This window comes from Ipomoea nil, unplaced genomic scaffold, assembly GCF_001879475.1.
Source record: "Ipomoea nil cultivar Tokyo-kokei standard unplaced genomic scaffold, Asagao_1.1 scaffold1280, whole genome shotgun sequence".
Classification (NCBI taxonomy): Eukaryota; Viridiplantae; Streptophyta; class Magnoliopsida; order Solanales; family Convolvulaceae; genus Ipomoea; species Ipomoea nil.
Genome location: NW_017617708.1, coordinates 89,783 through 108,086, shown reverse-complemented (window position 1 = coordinate 108,086; position 18,304 = coordinate 89,783). Strand labels below are relative to the sequence as shown.

Below are 18,304 nucleotides of genomic sequence, written 5' to 3'. Positions count from 1 at the left end.
TGATTGCTACTAGCTCTATTACATTGTAATATCTGTTCATATACTTTCTCAACCTACTGAAACACAGAGAGCTAATAACGCCTCCACTGAGGCTCGAACTTACAACCTTCCAAATGGAAGTCCAACCCGAATACCATTAGACCACATAATCCTGGTTATATTCAAATTTATTAATTGATTATATTCGCTACATTGTCCTTACAATGTCTTAATTCAGTGAAAAAAAATTTATTCATTATCAATAAATTAATTAAGAGAAATATTTTCATTAGTTATATTGTCTTTATTTTTCTCAAATGTAAAATTTTTACATTCAAATTCATCAATTGATTATATTCACTACATTGTCTATTATCTTTTTTTGTGCACTATTTTTCTAATTAAATATCAAAGTTATAATACACAATAATGCTATATATTTATTTACCAAGTATTTTATTGATACCATGAAAAAATTTAAAAAATATAATTAATAAAGCCAACCATATTAACTACTTGAGAGATTTTGTGACAAAGAGAGTATTCAAATCACACAATAAATTGAAGTGAGAACTACCTCGCAATGTCCTTATTTGACAATCAGCGATTAGCATTAGCGGATTATACTAGCGGATTTGACCAGCGAATTTATTCAATTATTAACATTGGGTAGAAAAAATGACCGCCAAATTATTAAATCAAATGAATGGTTCATATTGTTCAGGTTTTAATTTTTTTCTTTTAAGATTTTCTAATTTATCCTTAATTATATGATTATCCATTTAACTTTTCCGTTAATTCACCGTTAGTCTAATTCTAATATTAAAGTCTAATATAGAATTATAACTACACCATTAATCTAATTCTAATAATAAAGTCTTAATAGAACTTAACCACAAATCTTAATGTCGGAATCTCCTCAAACAATATTAGTATATATTTAATATTTTATGCCCTAATTTTTATTTGTTATCCCTTATGTCCCGTATTTGGTTTCAACTATACTTATACAATTATTTTATTGACAATTATAATCAATCTTGACTATATTATCTTGCATTTGTAAACTTAGAATTACCTATTTAACTCGTACGGGCTTAGCTCAATGGTTTAGTGGGTAGTATTTGGGAGAAGAGACCAAGGTTTGAACCTCGGCGGCGGCAGTGCGGGAATTATGTCAAAAGTGGGCAGATTCCTTGTGCGTATCAGCATTTGGCCCTGTTTGCTGAACCATTAAGTCACCTACAACTTCCCACAATGCTCTGTCGGGTCGGAGTGTGGGGGGCCCTATTCAACCTTCAATTATCTATGCATGAACAATTTCAATATAATCCTGCCTTAATATACTTTAAAGTACTTCTTTAACAAAAAAGCATTGGGTATTATCCCAATCGCGCAATGCGCGTAAAAAACTAGTAATACACATAAGCGCTTAACATAATACATATAAACTCTTAGGGCGCATAATGCATTTTGCACCCTGGTGCATGATATAATTTGCCGACCTTGGTCTATGGTATAATTTGCCGTCTGGGTCTGAAACTGGGCCGTGAAGATATCCAAATTCATATACATGGGCCCGGCCCCTAGAATTATGAGTGAAGGCCCATGGTACCACTCTTGCTGCGAAAGGTACCATTGCTTCAAGTCTTAGGTCATTTCTCATTGTCAGCACTGCTGCTACTACACGATTTGTCTGAACATGGGAAGAGGAGAAGAAGAAGAAAAAGAAAAAGAAAAAGAAGAAGAAGAAGAAGACATCGTCTGCTTGGACCTGTCGTTCTTCATGAACGACAAGTATGCATTTTTCTCTTTGTATGCATATATGTATGTGTTTTCCGTTGTGAAATTTGGGTATTGAGTTGCTTTTGTGCAGCTACGAGCTTACGACATTCTCATTCGGGTCTCAAGTTCTTCAGCTCTACTGCCTCCAATCTGCTTCCAGTAAGCATTTTTTTTTTTAATTCTTTACTGTATATAAATATTCCCAAATTAGACTAATTGCTATCTGCTCTGATCAATCTGGTGCCTTTTTTTTTTGGGGAGGGGGGGGGGGGGGGGGGGGGGGTCATTTTCCACTATTATGAGTTTGAGGAGTTAAGTTTTTGAGCTTCATTATGGATGAAACTAGCGTTTTTTACTCTTCAAATCCTTGCCTGACTATAATTGTTGGCTTAACCAGTGCATAGCTTTATTGTGCAACAATGCTATGAGTTATGAAGAGTGGATGGTTTAAGCATATTACATAGTTAGCTTATCAGCAAATTTTGGCTTATTTGACCATTATTAGCTGTTTGACTTGGTTAAACACTCAATATTAGTGTTTGATTAATTAGTTTTTTGTAACAACTTATTGTTTCAAAACGCTAAAATTCAAAAAGTTGCTTTGAGCATCTTTTTCGATAAGCTTTTTGAGAAATTCATTTTACGTGTAATCAACTACCAACATAACAACTAATTTACCAAACATCTTTCTACAATCAACTAATGCTATCAACTGGTCAAGCTCACTAACCCAATCAGCTATCAGCTATTTACCAAACACCCCTTTTGTGTCATTGAAGAGGACTCCTACAAAATAAAAGATTGATGTAACACCCCCTTTGTGTCATTGAGGAGGACTCCTACAAAATAAAAGATTGATGTCAATATTAGTAGTGTGCTATAAAATTAAGTCATACGGAAATATTATTTTGTATTGATTTCTCTTCTTAATCCTGATAAAAAAGTTAGTGCAATGCTTATGTGTGCTTAATTGGGAAATTTATTTCATTGCATGTGTCTAGTGTGTGTTTTCTAAATTCATGTCTATGGCAACTTAGAACTAACAATTGGTATGACAGCTGATTTTGATTTGACGGGACAGTTGGTTTGGCCTGGGGCAGTACTTTTGAACGATTATCTTGCAAAGAATGCTGACATCCTCCAAGGATGTTCTGTTATTGAGCTTGGCTCTGGCGTTGGTTAGTAACCCTATTTCTTTTTAAGAGTTCTTTATTATTCTTTCTGTTCTTCTAATGTTATGAGTTTGAATGGATATAGTTTGATACTGTTACTTAACTAGTTTTTGTTCATTTAATCAATTTATACCAGTTTGGTGAAATTTTTGAATTGAAAGTGGAGAATTGGAAATTAGTTTTACAAATAGTAGTCTTGTTAAAAATCCTTCTTCCTTCATTCGCCCACCTCCTTTGTATCCAATCAATACATGGTTATCTCTTTTCTTCCTTATCCATCTTTTGTATAAGATCATTAACTTTACTTGGCACCCATGTTCTTACGTGAGCTAGTTGAAAGGTAATTGCTTTCACTTTAGTATGCTTAAGGTTCTGGGGAATTGTAAGGGAATAGCATCGCAAAGATGTCTTTTCTCCATCAATAGATTGATACTTTAAGAATTTGAATTGAAACAAGGCTGGAGGACTAAACAATAGTGTTGATGCAGTTCTGTTAAGCTGAGTTGTTGAGGCATACCTGAACATGGAAGTTGTATAACAGTATATCTTTCAGAATTATTTCTCTTTTCCTTATTTAATACGAAGTTGATAAATTGCCGAGTCTTGGGTGCAGGTATAACTGGAATACTGTGCAGCAAATTTTGTCGTGAAGTTGTGATGACAGACCACAATGAGGAGGTCCTCAAGGCAAGTTCAAGTGTTTGAATTTCAATTATTTTCATGCACTTTGTTTATTCAGCATCTAACCTTGGAGCGACTCCAGATCCTGAAGAAAAACATCGATCATGTTTCTTCTGATATTTCCATTCCTCATGCTGGTTAGTAAACTAACTTTTACAAAGTACAATTGCATTTTGAGATGAACTTGTACCTTCATTTTACTGTCATTTGTTTCAGGTTTAAAAGCTGAGAAGCTGGAATGGGGCGATACTGATCAACTCAGTTATATCTTACAAGGGCATCCTGAAGGATTTGATCTAGTTCTTGGAGCTGACATTTATATCCAAATTATAATTTTTATCTCTATACTTTATAGGTTCTATAAGCATGTTAGTTTGGTTTCATTTAACATTTATAGACTATAGTTGTGTATTATAATTTCATCCCTGTCAATGTCTTATCATACCATGGCATTTCATGAAAGGGTGACCTAAGTAGACAATAAAGCTAGCTATAGACTATATTTAAATATGCTAAGCATCTTTGGTTTTGCAATAGTCCTTGACAATATGCAAGTTTTCAGCAGGCGAATGTTCCTTTGCTCTTTGATACTGTGGAGCAGCTACTCAAAGTTCGTGGTGGAAACAAATGCAAATTTATATTGGCATACGTATCACGAGCAAAAATGTATGTGCATCTCTGCAATTTGGTTAATTATGGTTCTGAATTGCAATTCAGTTTGGTAGAAACATTTTTTTTATACTCCATATTAAATAACTTCGTTATCATTGCATATAGATTCAAGGTAATCCTAGTTTTATCTTTGTTTAAATTTAGCTTATCTCTGCATTATAGGTATTACCACTGAAAATAGTCCATCAGATTAAATTATTGTTCTGAATTATACTTTTGAATTTATGAAGACAGCTGTGCTTATACACTTAGATAGGGACTACCATAATCCTTTCATTATAAATATGAAAAGCAGAAAAACCACAAGTTTAAACTATTTCATTGTTCCCAAAAAGGTTGAATCCCCAACCCCAAGGGCTCCCCACGCCTCGGCCCGACAGAGCATTTGGGAGGATGTAAATCATGATAACTCAGCTGAACACAGAGGCTAGACCTTGCGCACAAGGAGCCCCCCTCACTTTGAGAAGTTGCTCCTACACTGTCGCTGGTGAGACTCGATCTCGGGTCATTATTCTCAAACTTCACCCCTGTGACCAATTGAGCTGCCCATGCGGGCAGTTTAAACTATTTCAGTATTTGATGAAGTAATGCCAGATTTCTGTGGACAAAATTTTGCAGAGATTGTAATGACCTAAACAGTCAACAGTGAGCAATTTAATAAAATAAATTTTACTTCTGAACCAGTTGACTGAAAAGCCCCGTGGTAAAACTATTCAAAATTATTGACAACAAAGAAAGTATAAATGTTTTTCTGGTATTGCTTACACGGAATGTTGATTCTCTCTGCAGGATGGATGCCATGGTCATTAATGAAGCAACTCGACGTGGTTTGCAGATAAGTGAAGTAGCTGGGACACGATCTGTGGTAAAAAATCTTGAAGGGCTCATATTTGAGATAAAGATTAGGGAGTAGAATTGGACTCTGACTACAAGAATTCTCTAGCAAACTTGAGGAAGTCAGGTGCCTTCTGCTTTCCAACAAAGTTGTTAAATTTTCAATCATCATCGTGTTCTAGTTGTATACAAAAATGTATTGCAAGTTTTGATCAAGCATAGGTTGTTTTTAAAACATTTTCTTGAGTTCAACAAAATAGCTGTTTTGATTAATGTTTAAGGGTGTGTTTGTTTGGTGGGTTTTGCTCATAGGAATGGGTATGAAAGTGATTGTTGTTGTTTGGTTGATAGGTTTTTAGAATACTACTATGGGTATCGAATACCCCATCAATTGAAAAACTCATACCCAAATACAATAAGGGTTTCATTCCCTTATTCATTTTCAAGCACTACTATTAGTAATCATTTCCATTCCACCCTATTACCAAACATGTTAAATACTTTCACCAAAACCCATTACCATTACCAAGTATTTGATACCCATTCCGATTCCGATTCCGATTCCTATGTGCGAACCAAACACACCCTAAGAGTTTATTTAGGGGGTGTTTGGTAAATAGCTGTTAGCTGATTGGGTTAGTAAGTTTGACTAGTTGATAGCATTATCTGATTGCAAAAAAGTGTTTGGTAAATTAGTTGTTAGCTGATTACATGTAAAATGATTTTTTCAAAAAGCTGATCGGGTTGAGCAGCTTTTTGAATTTTAGCATTTTGGAGCAATAAGTTGTTACAAAAAGCTAATTAATCAAACACTCATATTGATTGTTTAATCAAATTAAACAGCTAATAATGGTTAAATAAGTTAAAATTGGCTGATAAGCTAACTATGTTACTAAACAGGGCCTTAACCTTTTTATTTTTGGACAGATAGATTTTAACTGGCTTCATAATACATGTTTCACACCTCTTATGCATTTCAGCATTCCAGGAAGAAGAATATATGGTAAATCTGAGAACGATTTTAAAATCTATTGCTTTAGTTCAATAAGATTAACTGGACAACTGCAGTGCACTGTGGCAATTACAGTCCATGGATTTGGATCTGGACAAGATGCAATTTACAGAATTACAGTGTCAAACACCCCTACAAAGGTATGAAGTTTTTACGGTTTTACCCACTGACCACTAAAAAGAATAACCTCATGAAAATGTAGACTTCATTGGATTTCTTCAATTCTTCCCCTAAAAACTGCTATTTCAAGTGTGCCTGTTCTGGCAATCTATTCCAGGACTTGAGCAGGCCATAGCCGCTTCCACGTAGAGATCACTTCGCGGCTTTCAACTTTCTGGATTCCTCCGTAGAACCCTTCTGCCTCGTTTCCTTCCTCACGATGGTCTTTTCTGCTAACGGTTGTTCTTCTCCACCGCGAACCAGGTGAATACTGATTGAACTCGAGCACTACAGTATCTGCACAGCATATGAGATGGCCAGAATAAGAGGTTTTCACTTTTCAAGATCTACCCTCACCCACAATTGTTTATTAGCTTTGTGGTCATATTTAATTAACAAAGAATGACAGACACAAACATACTGGCTTGTTTGGTAAAATAGTTAGCCTATAGGTTAATTTTAGCTTATTTGACTACTATCAGCTTTTTGATTTGGTTAAAAATCAATATAAGTATTTGGTTAATTAGCTTTTTGCAACTCTAAAATGTTAAAATTCAAAAAGCTGCTCAAAGCAACTTTTTCAATTAGCTTTTTAAGAAAAAAAATTATACCAAACAGCTAATTTACCAAACACTTTTCTACAATCAGCTAATGTTATTAACTAATTATACCCTTTAATTAACCCAATCAGCTAATAGCTAACAGCTATTAACTAATAGCCATTTACCAATAAGGCCACTGATTGATGAATCATAGCAGCACCACAGCCAAACAAATGAATTCAATGTTTCTTGCAGTTTGATTGGCCTTAAAATCTTAAATGATCCACTGAGACAACACTTATTATGATGTTGGGAGAAAATATGACAAGCTAGAAAGATTTGTCTAGGGACCAACTGCTAAGAAGCCCCACTCTTAGAATAATGGGAGCCAAGAAGGGGCCTACCCAGAAGAAAGGTCAAACTCGAGATAATGAATGCTAGTTTCAGATTCCACCTATGCGGCTATGCAAGTCAAGTGAAGTCATTTTCTTATGAAATGGGTGAGAATCACAGCCACTAATCCTCACCCTCTCCCTCAAACCCGAATTGCTAGCTTAGGCTCTGACCCAAGTAGCGTGGGGCACATGGAATCCCGGGTGACTTAGCAAGGACCACCTTGCAAGGCTAAATAATAAATACTCCTAGGTGATCGATAGATAGCGTGAGGTGAGGGAAGGGTGGAAAGAATCCCCCTAGCCCTAGCCCTAGCCCTAGCTAGGAACGAAAGGAAGAAAAACAAGATATGATTTCTAAATATCAATGTTGCAGAAGCACTAGGCGCTAGGCGCTAGTCGAGCGTCTATGCGCCTCCTTAGGCGATCAAGTAATTTGAGTATATTGTCTCCACTTCTCCCACTCAGAGCTGTGAGTTATTAGACTATTATAATCTCGCAAACTAGTCAATTATACAAGGTTGAAAAAATCGCTAGGCGTCTGGGGACCGCCTAGGGCGCCTTGAGCGATAAATCGACACCTAGAGGGCCGACCGCCTAGTGCCTAGGCGCCGATTAGCCAGCGCCTAAGCCCGATTTTTGCAACACTGCAATTATATATATAATATATTAGATGGTTAGTTGAGTAGATGACTGGAGGAATATAAAAGATGAGCAACCTAACAGGCAAAGAATACCGCTCGGTCAAGTTGGGCGCCAACTAGGCGGAGTTAGGCGCCTAGTTGGCGCCCAACTCAACGCCTAGTCGGCCAGCCAACTAAAAGCTGCCTAGGACTGAAATTGCCTCGCCCTAAGGGCGCCTAACACCTAAGCGACTACCTAGGCCAATTTTTACAACAGTACTAAATATGCAGAGACAAGTAAGAATGCTATGTTGAAAGTATCTACTTGAGGAAACTATAGGGTGGAGGGGTAGCCAACTCACCACATTCGTGACAACGACAATAATGCTGATTCCCATCACATGTTTCCAAGTGGCCAACAACACCATACCACCAGCCTGCATGATTTTCCACACATTACAAATCAATTATTTGAAAATCCCTTAGATATATACATATAGACTTGATCATTATCTCCAAACAATAAATCGAATTAAGTCGTGTTTCAAGATAACTGGTGATTCACATCAGTCTAAAACCAGCCATTATTCAGCAGCTGATGTAACATTTTACCTATCCAATCAAAAGTGGCCACACAGCAAAACATACTTTTAAAAACTTATATACCCATTCACCATTCTTGACTATATTCCAAACTTATTAACAACAATGAAAAGATTGCACTATCCTCCCAAAAAGCAGTCAATTAAAGCCAGCTCAACAACTTAAACACGTTTTCTGAAATGAAAATATGCCGCCCCATCCTCTACCCGTACAGGTTTAACTCAATGGTTTAGTAGACAATATTTGGGAAAAGAGACCAAAATTCGAACCTCAACGACAACAATGTAAGGATTATGCCCAAAGTGGACAGATCCGACATTTGACCTTTTTTGCTGAACCATTGAGTAAAAACAAAGAATCTTATTAAGGTTATAAAGTGAAAAGGTTGAAAGAGAGGAAAACATGAAAAAGTAATACCCCACACATAATGATTGCAAAATTTTAGTATGTTTTTGCTTTAAAAAGAAGTTGAGGAAAAGTAAAACTCTATGCTCAGAGATATTACATTAGGAGTGTATAGTATCAAGAACAAACCATAAGGAAATTTTTTGTTTCTTCTCCATTGGATCTCAATATGATCTCCGGGGCGCAAATCATACAAGCAATCCGAGATGTGAAGATCATGTGCAGGGTTATCAACGAGAGGAGCTCTTAGTCTATCCCATGTCACGCCAGTCTCGATTGCAACTGCCATCCTACCATGAGGTGGATATCTGCCCGTGAAAAAAAAAAAAAAAAAAAAAAACTTTAATAACCCAATACTAAAACAAATTATAGGACAAACACTTTTCTTTAAATCTCCATAATCCATTATTCCATTTCATAGAACAGTTCGGTAAACTTGTCTAAACATCAATTTCCTACCTTTGCTTTCAGATAAACGATAACTGGACAAGGTAACGAGTATTGATAAAGATTGCAAATTTATGACTGCACAAAAGGGCAGTAAGAATTTTAATACCGAGTAGTTCAAAATTAATGCCAAGTGTGGAATTTTTATTGTTAACGACATTGTGGTCTAGTGGCACGAAGTGACTCTCCCAAATAGGAGGTCATGGGTGGCAGTACTGACTCTTTGTGCTTCAGCAGATACTACATTGTAACAGAGTCAGCAGTTCTAAAAAAACGAACCTAAAGGGCATGGAAAGATATGTGTTCATCTCTTTCTATGCTGATAGTAGGATTCGGGTCAGAAATTGCGGTTAATTACTATGGTCTTTCATTCACTAGCAGACATTCTATAGGAAAACAATACTTCGAGAACCAAAGATTCCAATTGCTAAGGAATTCAGTAACAGGAATGACAACGAGACGATAAGCTATGCTTGCATATTGCTTAAAAAGAAACAAATACTCCATATATGGAAATCACCGGGATACAAGATTCAAGGTTAGTTTTATACGTTACCTGGCATGGAAAGTGTCGGTCCTAGGATCATAGCTAAGTTCAGCATCATAGCAAGATAACATAAACCCAACGTGACCATTCTGCAGCAGATCAAGACACCATAAACTTATATGAAAACCAATGACAATCACAAAAGTCATTAATGTTGAAAGAACGAACAGGACTGATATATACCTCTCGGTTGTAGACTTGAGCAGGGAACCAAAACTTGCCAGATTCAAGAGCAAGATACCAGAACATGACAGAATCGATAGGGGGCAAGTTATTCCTCTTGTCACCAGCGCCCAAATTTGGGCCGACAATCACAGAAAGAGGCCACAACCGGGAGAGATAACTCCCCAAGCCTTTCTCCTTGGCTTGGTTAAACAATCTCGAATCTTTTCTCAAGGCAATATGCCACTGCCATTCCCTATAGGCAGCAGGACCGATAATCCCGCCCCATTTCTGCTTCAAGTGCCTCTCCCATAGATGGTCACTCATGCATCGCTCCCTCAAGGAGCTACACACGCTAGCCAGGTGGCAAAGCCCCTCGGGAGGGACCTTTTCGAGAATGCACTCTAACACCAAATCAGGCAAATCTAGGACCGACATTTGGGACACCGTTGTCTCAACGTGATCATCAGCCTTGGAGCAGCCACCGGGCTTACTCCTCATCGCCAACATTCTTAAAGGAATCAAAGAGAACAAATTCTTCCTAACCAAGGTTAGGAGAGACAAATCTTTCCAAAGGCGGAACAACAATTGCAATCTAAATTCAGAAGCCCATGTGGGAACTAGCTTGAAAGCCAGAGACTTGTACAAAAGGGTGATGAAAGTAAAGGAAGTAATCAAGAAGAAAAGCATTTGAAAATGGCAAGACTAAAGTTAGGCCACCAACCTTGGAAGAACAATCAATGGCAATAAGCCAATAACTAAGCAAACATCATATAGTGGTAGATAATATTCCTACAACCTCCTCAAAAAGGAGTCAAAAAACACCAGCTTTCGCACATCGATTGGTTCCACGAAACCACACAATACAATCAGTGGGTCTCCCCAAGATCTTTCAAACAACATGCCAGACAAAACTTGACCACAACTCAAATTATACACACATGAAAAAGAATGGATTTTTAGATGAACCCATCAACTAAAAAAGGTAAAGGAGAGCCCTGGCACCTTGAAAGTGGAAACCCCAGAGGAAAAAATGTTAAGGGGTGAGTTCTCTTCTCTGCTCACCCACCCCTGTTTCAATTGTGATTTTCTGATGACAATATGAAAATCATTCCAAAGAAACAAAAACCAGGGAGGAGGATTTGAGGTTGTTGAGATTTCCAAGTTTGATTAGGTAGAAAATCCAACCAGTAAGGATTTCATTAAATAAACATATAATCATGTAAGTGTGCAGACAAAAATGTGGAATAATAAAAAAAAAAAAAATCAGCAACGGACAGAATCTCTTGGGGGCTGAAGACGAATATTGCGGGGAGTGGGCCAGTGGGTGGCGACCGCGTGGGGCCCACTTCTCCCTCCTCCGCCTCCACCACCCGCACAAGCAATCCCTTCTCTCTCTCTCTCTCTCTCTCTCTCTGGAAATGACAGAGATACAGACTGTTTAGGCGAAAATCAAGTTGTGTGTTTTTGGCTCATTCCTTTTTTCTTTCTTAAATCTGACAACGTTGAATGAAGGTTCTGAGTTTGCATTTTGGTTTAATTTTATGTTTGTGTGGATTTCAATTTCCGAAGCAAAGTTGGGTGGCCTTTTCTTGATTCGCAGTTCACTGTGTAAGTGTAAGTAATCAAAGAATCTTAATAATGGAGGTGAGGTGAGAGTTGAGAGTCTGGGTCACTTTGCGTGGCATACCAACTGAGGGGGGGCCCATGAAGGAACCACCACTCTGATGCTAACAAGCAAGGCATCAGCGTACTCAGCTAAGCCACATCGTGGGGCTTAGAGGACCATTAATGGGGGAAAAGGAAAACTAACAAGTCTCCAGCTACTAATCAATTCACAACTAAAAAAATTTGCAGAATTGGTTGGTAGAGTCTTTAATTTGAGTTCTGAGAATGTATTTACTTTAAAATTTCTTATCAAGTTTAATTCGGAATCTAGTGTATTTTTATTGATAAAATTATGAATTGATCTAAAAGCAAGCGTAATTAGAGCAACCTCATTAGTTAAAGTTCTTTTAAAATTTTTGAGGTGTCCGAGTAGGAAAGAGAGGTGCCAAACACCTTGTGCTCAGATGACATGTAGTGATTTCTTTCATGTGGGAGGTCATGAGATCGAATCTCAATGAATGCGTTGTTGTGTGCCTGTGTGGAGAAATAAAAATTAAAAAAAATTGATATTTTACGCGCCCAGCTAGTGTGTGTGCACCTAAGGTGATTAACACAACTTTTTTACTGGATAGTGGGTCTCACAAAAAACTTTCATTTGTAGTAATTTGATTTTCTTCCCTCTCCTCCACCTATAAAAGGCTTGAAAAACTCACAAAAACCTTCTATTCTGATCATCCATAGTCTTATCTAATGGTGCAGACGTGCACTTAGAGATTTGACCACATTTTTTGCTTTACTCGCCCATGCATCTAAAAGAAAAGGGGTGGTCTCTTATGAGACCGGCTCATAAGTTTGTGAGGCAGGTCAAATCTAATACAAATTAGTCATAGCATAATTGCTTATATAATCAATATTTTAAAAATTATATATAATACTTTATATCATAAATATATGAATTTATAACAAAATTGTAATTAGACACTTTTGTTGTTTAATTAGTTGAATTATTAAAGAATATATGTATCCAATAAAAAATGATTAATTGAGTGATTAATAATTGTAGACGTGTTTAGCATGATGTACATATATGTATATTTCGATGTGTAATATTATTATATTCGATGAATCATAAATATTCATAATTATCTAAGTAGTACGTTGATTGCCTAATGGCCGATGATCTCTTGCTATACAAATGACGGAAAGGCATTGGATTTTTTTATTTTTTATTTTTTAAATAAGTCTCACACGAGTCACACCATAAGATATCCATGACAAATTTAATTCTTCCAAAACTAGTCTTATAATATCATCCGACAAAGTCATTTTTTATTGCTCATCTGATTGCGTTAGATAAATATTATGTTTAGGCTACTTTCCTTGTCTTTGCTATTCTTAAAATAGGTAAATCTACTATACTAATAATTTAGTAGTTATAGCAAAAAATAATACATATGCATTTCTTTAATTTAGAATTATGTGTTCACAATGCCTTTATTCAAAAAAAAAAATATTCATTATCAATAAATTAAAAAAGAGAAATAATTTTATTAGTTATATTGTCTTTATTTTTCTTCAATATAAAAATTCTTTATATTCAAATTTATTAATTGATTATATTCGCTACATTGTCCTTACACTGTCTTTATTCAGTGAAAAAAAATATTAATTATCAATAAATTAATTAAAAGAAATCTTTTCATTAGTTATATTGTCTTTATTTTTCTCAAATGTAAAAATTTTTACATTCAAATTCATCAATTGATTATATTCACTACATTATCTATTATCTTTCTTGTGCACTATTTTTCTAATTAAATATCAAAGTTATAATACAAAATAATGCTATATATTTATTTACCAAATATTTTATTAATACCATGAAAAAATTAAAAAAAATATAATTAATAAAGCCAACCATATTAACTACTTGAGAGATTTTGTGACAAAGAGAGTATTCAAATCACACAACAAATTGAAGTGAAAACTACCTCGCAATGTCCTTGTTTGACAATCAGCGGTTAGCCTTAGCGGATTATACTAGCGGATTTGACCAGCGAATTTATTCAATTATTAACATTGGGTAGAAAAAATGACCGCCAAATTATTAAATCAAATGAATGGTTCATATTGTTCAGGTTTTAATTTTTTTCTTTTAAGATTTTCTAATTTATCCTTAATTATATGATTATCCATTTAACTTTTCCGTTAATTCACCGTTAGTCTAATTCTAATATTAAAGTCTAATATAGAATTATAACTACACCATTAATCTAATTCTAATATTAAAGTCTTAATAGAACTTAACCACAAATCCTAATGTCGGAATCTCCTCAAACAATATTAGTATATATTTAATATTTTATGCCCTAATTTTTATTTAATTTGTTCTCCCTTATGTCACGTATTTGGTTTCAACTATACCTATACAATTATTTTATTGACAATTATAATCAATCTTGACTATATTATCTTGCATTTGTAAACTTAGAATTACCTATTTAACTCGCACGGGCTTAGCTCAATGGTTTAGTGGGTAGTATTTGGGAGAAGAGACCAAGGTTTGAACCTCGGCGGCGGCAGTGCGGGAATTATGTCCAAAGTGGGCAGATTCCTTGTGCGTATCAGCATTTGGCCCTGTCTGCTGAACCATTAAGTCACCGTGATTTACAACTTCCCACAATGCTCTGTCGGGTCGGAGTGTGGGGGGCCCTTGGGGTTGGGACTCAACCTTTGGGAGAAGAATTACCTATTTAAATACGCAAACGTAAAAAACTAGTTATAATATACAAAAAATCCAATTTTAGTTAGGGAATTCTTAATAAAAAAAATTTGGAGTGATTTTGATATGTCAACTAATAAGAGAGAGAAGAGGGGAGAGAAGAAGGAAAAAGAAGAAAAAAAGAATAAAAAATAAAAGAAAGGTATGACGCCTAGCTACAAAAAGTCAATTCGTTAGCATGGCTTCGATAATGGGTGGCCGGAGCGTTTTGGCATCCGGCTATGGTGGCTCTGGCGTTGGAGGAACGACGAAGTCTTCAACGGTAAGGGGGTGGCAGCGGATTACAAGCACGCTTGGCTTCGCAAGTACAACTCCGAGGTAGCAGAGACTTTTGCTAAACGTAGAAATCCAGAGCGCTCCGCCACGCATTTTGTCGAGCTTTTGGTAGCCTGGGAGAAACCACCGCATGGCTGGTACAAGATCAACATAGATGGATGTCGAAAGAGTAATGGAGAGGCAGGGTGCGGAGGTATGCTAAGAGATGCTAACGGAGATTGGTGTGGAGGCTATATGCACAACATTGGGCGTTGCCAGATTGCAGTAGCTGAAGCCTGGGCGGTGCTGCTAGGAATCCGCTTGGCAAAGGAAGTCGGTGTTAGAAGACTGGTGATTGAAGGTGACTCGAAAACCACTATCGAGAGCCTAAGCAAGAGTTCGGATGAGGTAGCGCAGCGAAGTAATATTCTAGGGCACTGCATGAAAGAGGCCGCTACGTTGGAAGAAGTTCGCTTTAGCATGCGTACCGAGAGGTGAACCGAGCAGCGGATAAATTGGCGACGATGGCTTTATCACATATGCTCGGGCTCCAACTTCTTGAGGAGCCTCCTCAAGCTTTACGGGACGTCATTTTCCAGGACCAGATTGGTGCCAAGTTCAGTCGTAGATCCCCGCGTGACGGGTAGTGAGACCTCGTTGTTTCTTCTTGTTTATTTTGGGTAACCCCCTCCTTTTGATCAAAAAAAAAAAAAGTCAATTAGCTGATGTGCCCAATTGGACACGAGCTGTGTGCCCCCGCACGCGAGCAGGGTTTTCCATTCCCCTTTCTCTCTCCAGCGGGTCCTACAAAAAACTCAGGTTTGCAGGAAGACCTCATTTTTTTTTTTTTTTTTTTTAAACAGAAGACCTCATTTATTCTCTCTCATCCACATCACTCACTTTTTCTTATATGGTCCAAAATCAACTAATGTGGATGGCGTTAGTATAAAGATCTTATAGTCAAGCGACATAGTTATAGCACTCTCAAATGTGCTTGAATATATAGGTTGAGAAAGTATATATGGAGATATACTACATTGTAATAATGATCACAGTATAATGACTATCTCAGTAATGACCACAGTAGAAATTATACTAAAAGTCTTAGTAAATTATTTATTATTATTTATTTAATTTGCTTTTTATGGATATATTAATTTCAATGTTTTGTGCATAAGTATTGCTGTATTGATATACAAGTGCTTATGCTTAAATTTATTAAATACTTGATGTAGTTAGCATGTATTTTAAAGTTAATTAATATATAAATGAAATAATTAGAGATCATATATATATATATATATATATATATATATATATATATATATATATATATATATATATATATATGTGTGTGGAGTGGATCATGTGCAAAGATAACTTTTCGTGCGATTGTGCGGTTAACACAAAAAGACGCACTTTAAACATTAAAATGGTGCACCTTAAGTACACAAATCACATCACGCACCTTAAGCACAAAATAAAGCACCTTAAGAATACAAATCATACGCCTAAATTTTTAAAATGGCGCACCTTAAGTACACAAACCACGCACCTAAAGTTTTAAAATGGTCTACCTTAAGTTTCAACAACTGGCGCACCTTAAGTATACAAATAACGCATCTTAAGTTTCAACAACTAACACACCTTAAGCACACAAATCATGCACATTAAGAAAAAAATTCACACACCTTAAGAAGGAAAATCACGCACCTTAAATTTGACCTAAATGCAAAAAGACCAAATTGTCACTGCGTTTTTTTAATAATTGTTAATCTTGGACGTTGATTTAGACAAGATCAATGGTTTAGATTTAATCACACAATCACACGAGACACACCCAACCGCACAAGAACTGAGTATTATATATGTGTGTGTATTGCAGCTCGTACAAATGTTGCAATCAAATTAATTGCTTCGTATGATATTGTGATAAAATTGAACACTTGGTAGTCTCTTTCTTTAATTTAAACCACAGATTATCTTTCGACACGTACTTTGGTGAAGCTTATTCAATTATGTTTCTTTATGGACTGATAATGATACATTCGCATATGAATCGGAGAGCACTTGAGACACAACTAGCTTAGGGAAGGTTTATGGCAAATCCTAAGATGGCGCCTGTCAATGTTTTCTTCCTTATTTTTTTTGTTTTTTTGTTTTTTTTTTTTGTTTTTTTTCAAATCTATGGAGTGGCGTGACAATAAGTCAATAATAAGATACAAATTGTTGAAATTTTTAGTTAAACATGGTATTTTGAGTGATTATTTTGTGATACAAATATATGTGAAATTCACTTTCGATTTGGGTTGGGTTAAAGTAGATTCGAATTCTTCGTAGTGATACGAAGAATTTGATATAATGTACGCTCAAAATGGGTAATAGGTGAATGAGAAATTGATTCTCAAGTGAATATATTTGAGAGGAGTCAAATCTTTAAGCTTATGTTGTTGGTTCGTGCCAATAAGGCATGATGATGTAGCTTAATTTGTTAAGTTAATTAAGCTTAAAGAATGATTAAGCTTGATTAAGCTAAGCTTAATTAAGGAAGATTGGGATTTGAAGATTCGTGTTGTACGAATTGAAAGCTCAATTTGGAGCTTTGGTTTCTATAAGCACGAAACTTTGGTTTGGCATCTTTCGTGCTGTAGATTTGGTGTGTACGAGTCAATGCTATATGTATTGATTCGTGCTGCACCGTTTCGGTGTTTGTTGACTACCTGGGTGTGGTTTTTGGTCCCAATTCGTTAAACATTCGGGTTTATACAGACTTCTCGGTCACTCGGATATTTTTGAAACGGGTCGTTATGGTCGATACGAATTAATCGGATATTAAATCCGTGACCGTTGATATTATTATGATAATAAGTATGACCGTTTCAAACGTTTTAATCTAATTATTAAATTAGATTTATGATTGGTTTAATGTGTCATTAGTGGGCTACTAATTCCTCCTTTCCCTATAAAAACCTATGTGTTGGGTAGAATGTTTTCGTTGGTTTTTTAACTTGCAAAATCATATTTTTCTATCATCTTCTCTCAAAAGTTATTTCTTACAAAGAGATTCTACCAACACTTCCGTAAAAAATCGGAGTTCTTAACTTGTGTTCTTGTTCGTCGGGCTTTGGGTTTGAGTGCTCGAACGCCAACATCGTAATCCATTTTATCTTAGGAGACTGACGCTACAACGCTCCTAGCACCATCTGGAGGTGGCGAATCGGTTTTAAAAAGAGTGTGTGTACACACGACTCGGACTTCTGCTTCTTCGTTTTCTTCTCGTTGGGTTAAAACCTCAGGTTAGAAACCCTTCTTGTTTTATGTTTTGTTCTTGGTTTCGTACCAAGTGGTTGGATTAATCTCGTGGAAATTAAATTCCTTGTATTAGTTTCGTACTAGTTGTGGTGGGACTATTTTTTGATAAAATAAATACCTATTTGATTAATATATATACGTTGTATATATATGTAATTTTGGTTTTGTACCAAAATTGGTTGGAATTAATTTTCTATAAATTAAATTCCAATTTTCGGCATAAATATATATTTGTTATATATATATTTTGTGTATCGATTTATTCACCAATTTCCAACAATCTTAAAACCGATTAATTTTTGGTGATTAAATCGATGGATTCCACGAGTGGT

At 35.9% G+C, this 18,304-nt stretch overlaps 2 protein-coding genes across 3 annotated transcripts; one reads left to right on the top strand and one right to left on the bottom strand.

Moving 5' to 3' along the window:
- Positions 1-1,640: 1,640 nt before the first annotated feature.
- On the top strand, positions 1,641-6,300 carry LOC109184680 (protein N-lysine methyltransferase METTL21A). 2 transcript variants are annotated; one of them, XR_002054853.1, is made up of 10 exons: positions 1,641-1,776; positions 1,856-1,923; positions 2,823-2,942; positions 3,550-3,623; positions 3,700-3,754; positions 3,834-3,935; positions 4,172-4,283; positions 5,079-5,250; positions 6,104-6,126; positions 6,211-6,300. XR_002054853.1 is itself a non-coding variant. In XM_019334702.1 (8 exons), the coding sequence occupies exons 1-8, from the start codon at positions 1,682-1,684 to the stop codon at positions 5,200-5,202; spliced, it is 750 nt and encodes a 249-aa protein (XP_019190247.1). In that variant the 5' UTR covers positions 1,641-1,681; the 3' UTR covers positions 5,203-5,403. The 2 variants fall into 2 exon arrangements, 1 of the variants encoding a protein (XP_019190247.1); XM_019334702.1 differs by lacking the exons at positions 6,104-6,126; positions 6,211-6,300 and having other exon boundaries at positions 5,079-5,403.
- Positions 6,125-11,230, bottom strand: LOC109184679 (F-box protein At2g32560-like). Its single transcript, XM_019334701.1, has 5 exons — positions 10,037-11,230; positions 9,863-9,942; positions 8,989-9,167; positions 8,214-8,288; positions 6,125-6,591 (listed from the first exon to the last, which is right to left on the bottom strand). Exons 1-5 carry the CDS (start codon positions 10,703-10,705, stop codon positions 6,404-6,406), a joined length of 1,191 nt encoding a protein of 396 aa, XP_019190246.1. The 5' UTR covers positions 10,706-11,230; the 3' UTR covers positions 6,125-6,403.
- Positions 11,231-18,304: the final 7,074 nt, after the last annotated feature.

Bases quoted from the DNA above. Each gene is read 5' to 3' on its own strand.
- LOC109184680 (XM_019334702.1), top strand. From the start codon at position 1,682: ATGGGAAGAGGAGAAGAAGAAGAAAAAGAAAAAGAAAAAGAAGAAGAA. The intron at 1,777-1,855 runs GTATGCATTTTT...GCTTTTGTGCAG, and splicing joins TCGTTCTTCATGAACGACAA to CTACGAGCTTACGACATTCT. The intron at 3,624-3,699 runs GCAAGTTCAAGT...GAGCGACTCCAG, and splicing joins ACAATGAGGAGGTCCTCAAG to ATCCTGAAGAAAAACATCGA.
- LOC109184679 (XM_019334701.1), bottom strand. From the start codon at position 10,705: ATGCTTTTCTTCTTGATTACTTCCTTTACTTTCATCACCCTTTTGTAC. The intron at 9,943-10,036 runs GTATATATCAGT...GATCTGCTGCAG, and splicing joins CTCAAGTCTACAACCGAGAG to AATGGTCACGTTGGGTTTAT. The intron at 6,592-8,213 runs GTGAGTTGGCTA...TATGCTGTGCAG, and splicing joins TTGTCGTTGTCACGAATGTG to ATACTGTAGTGCTCGAGTTC.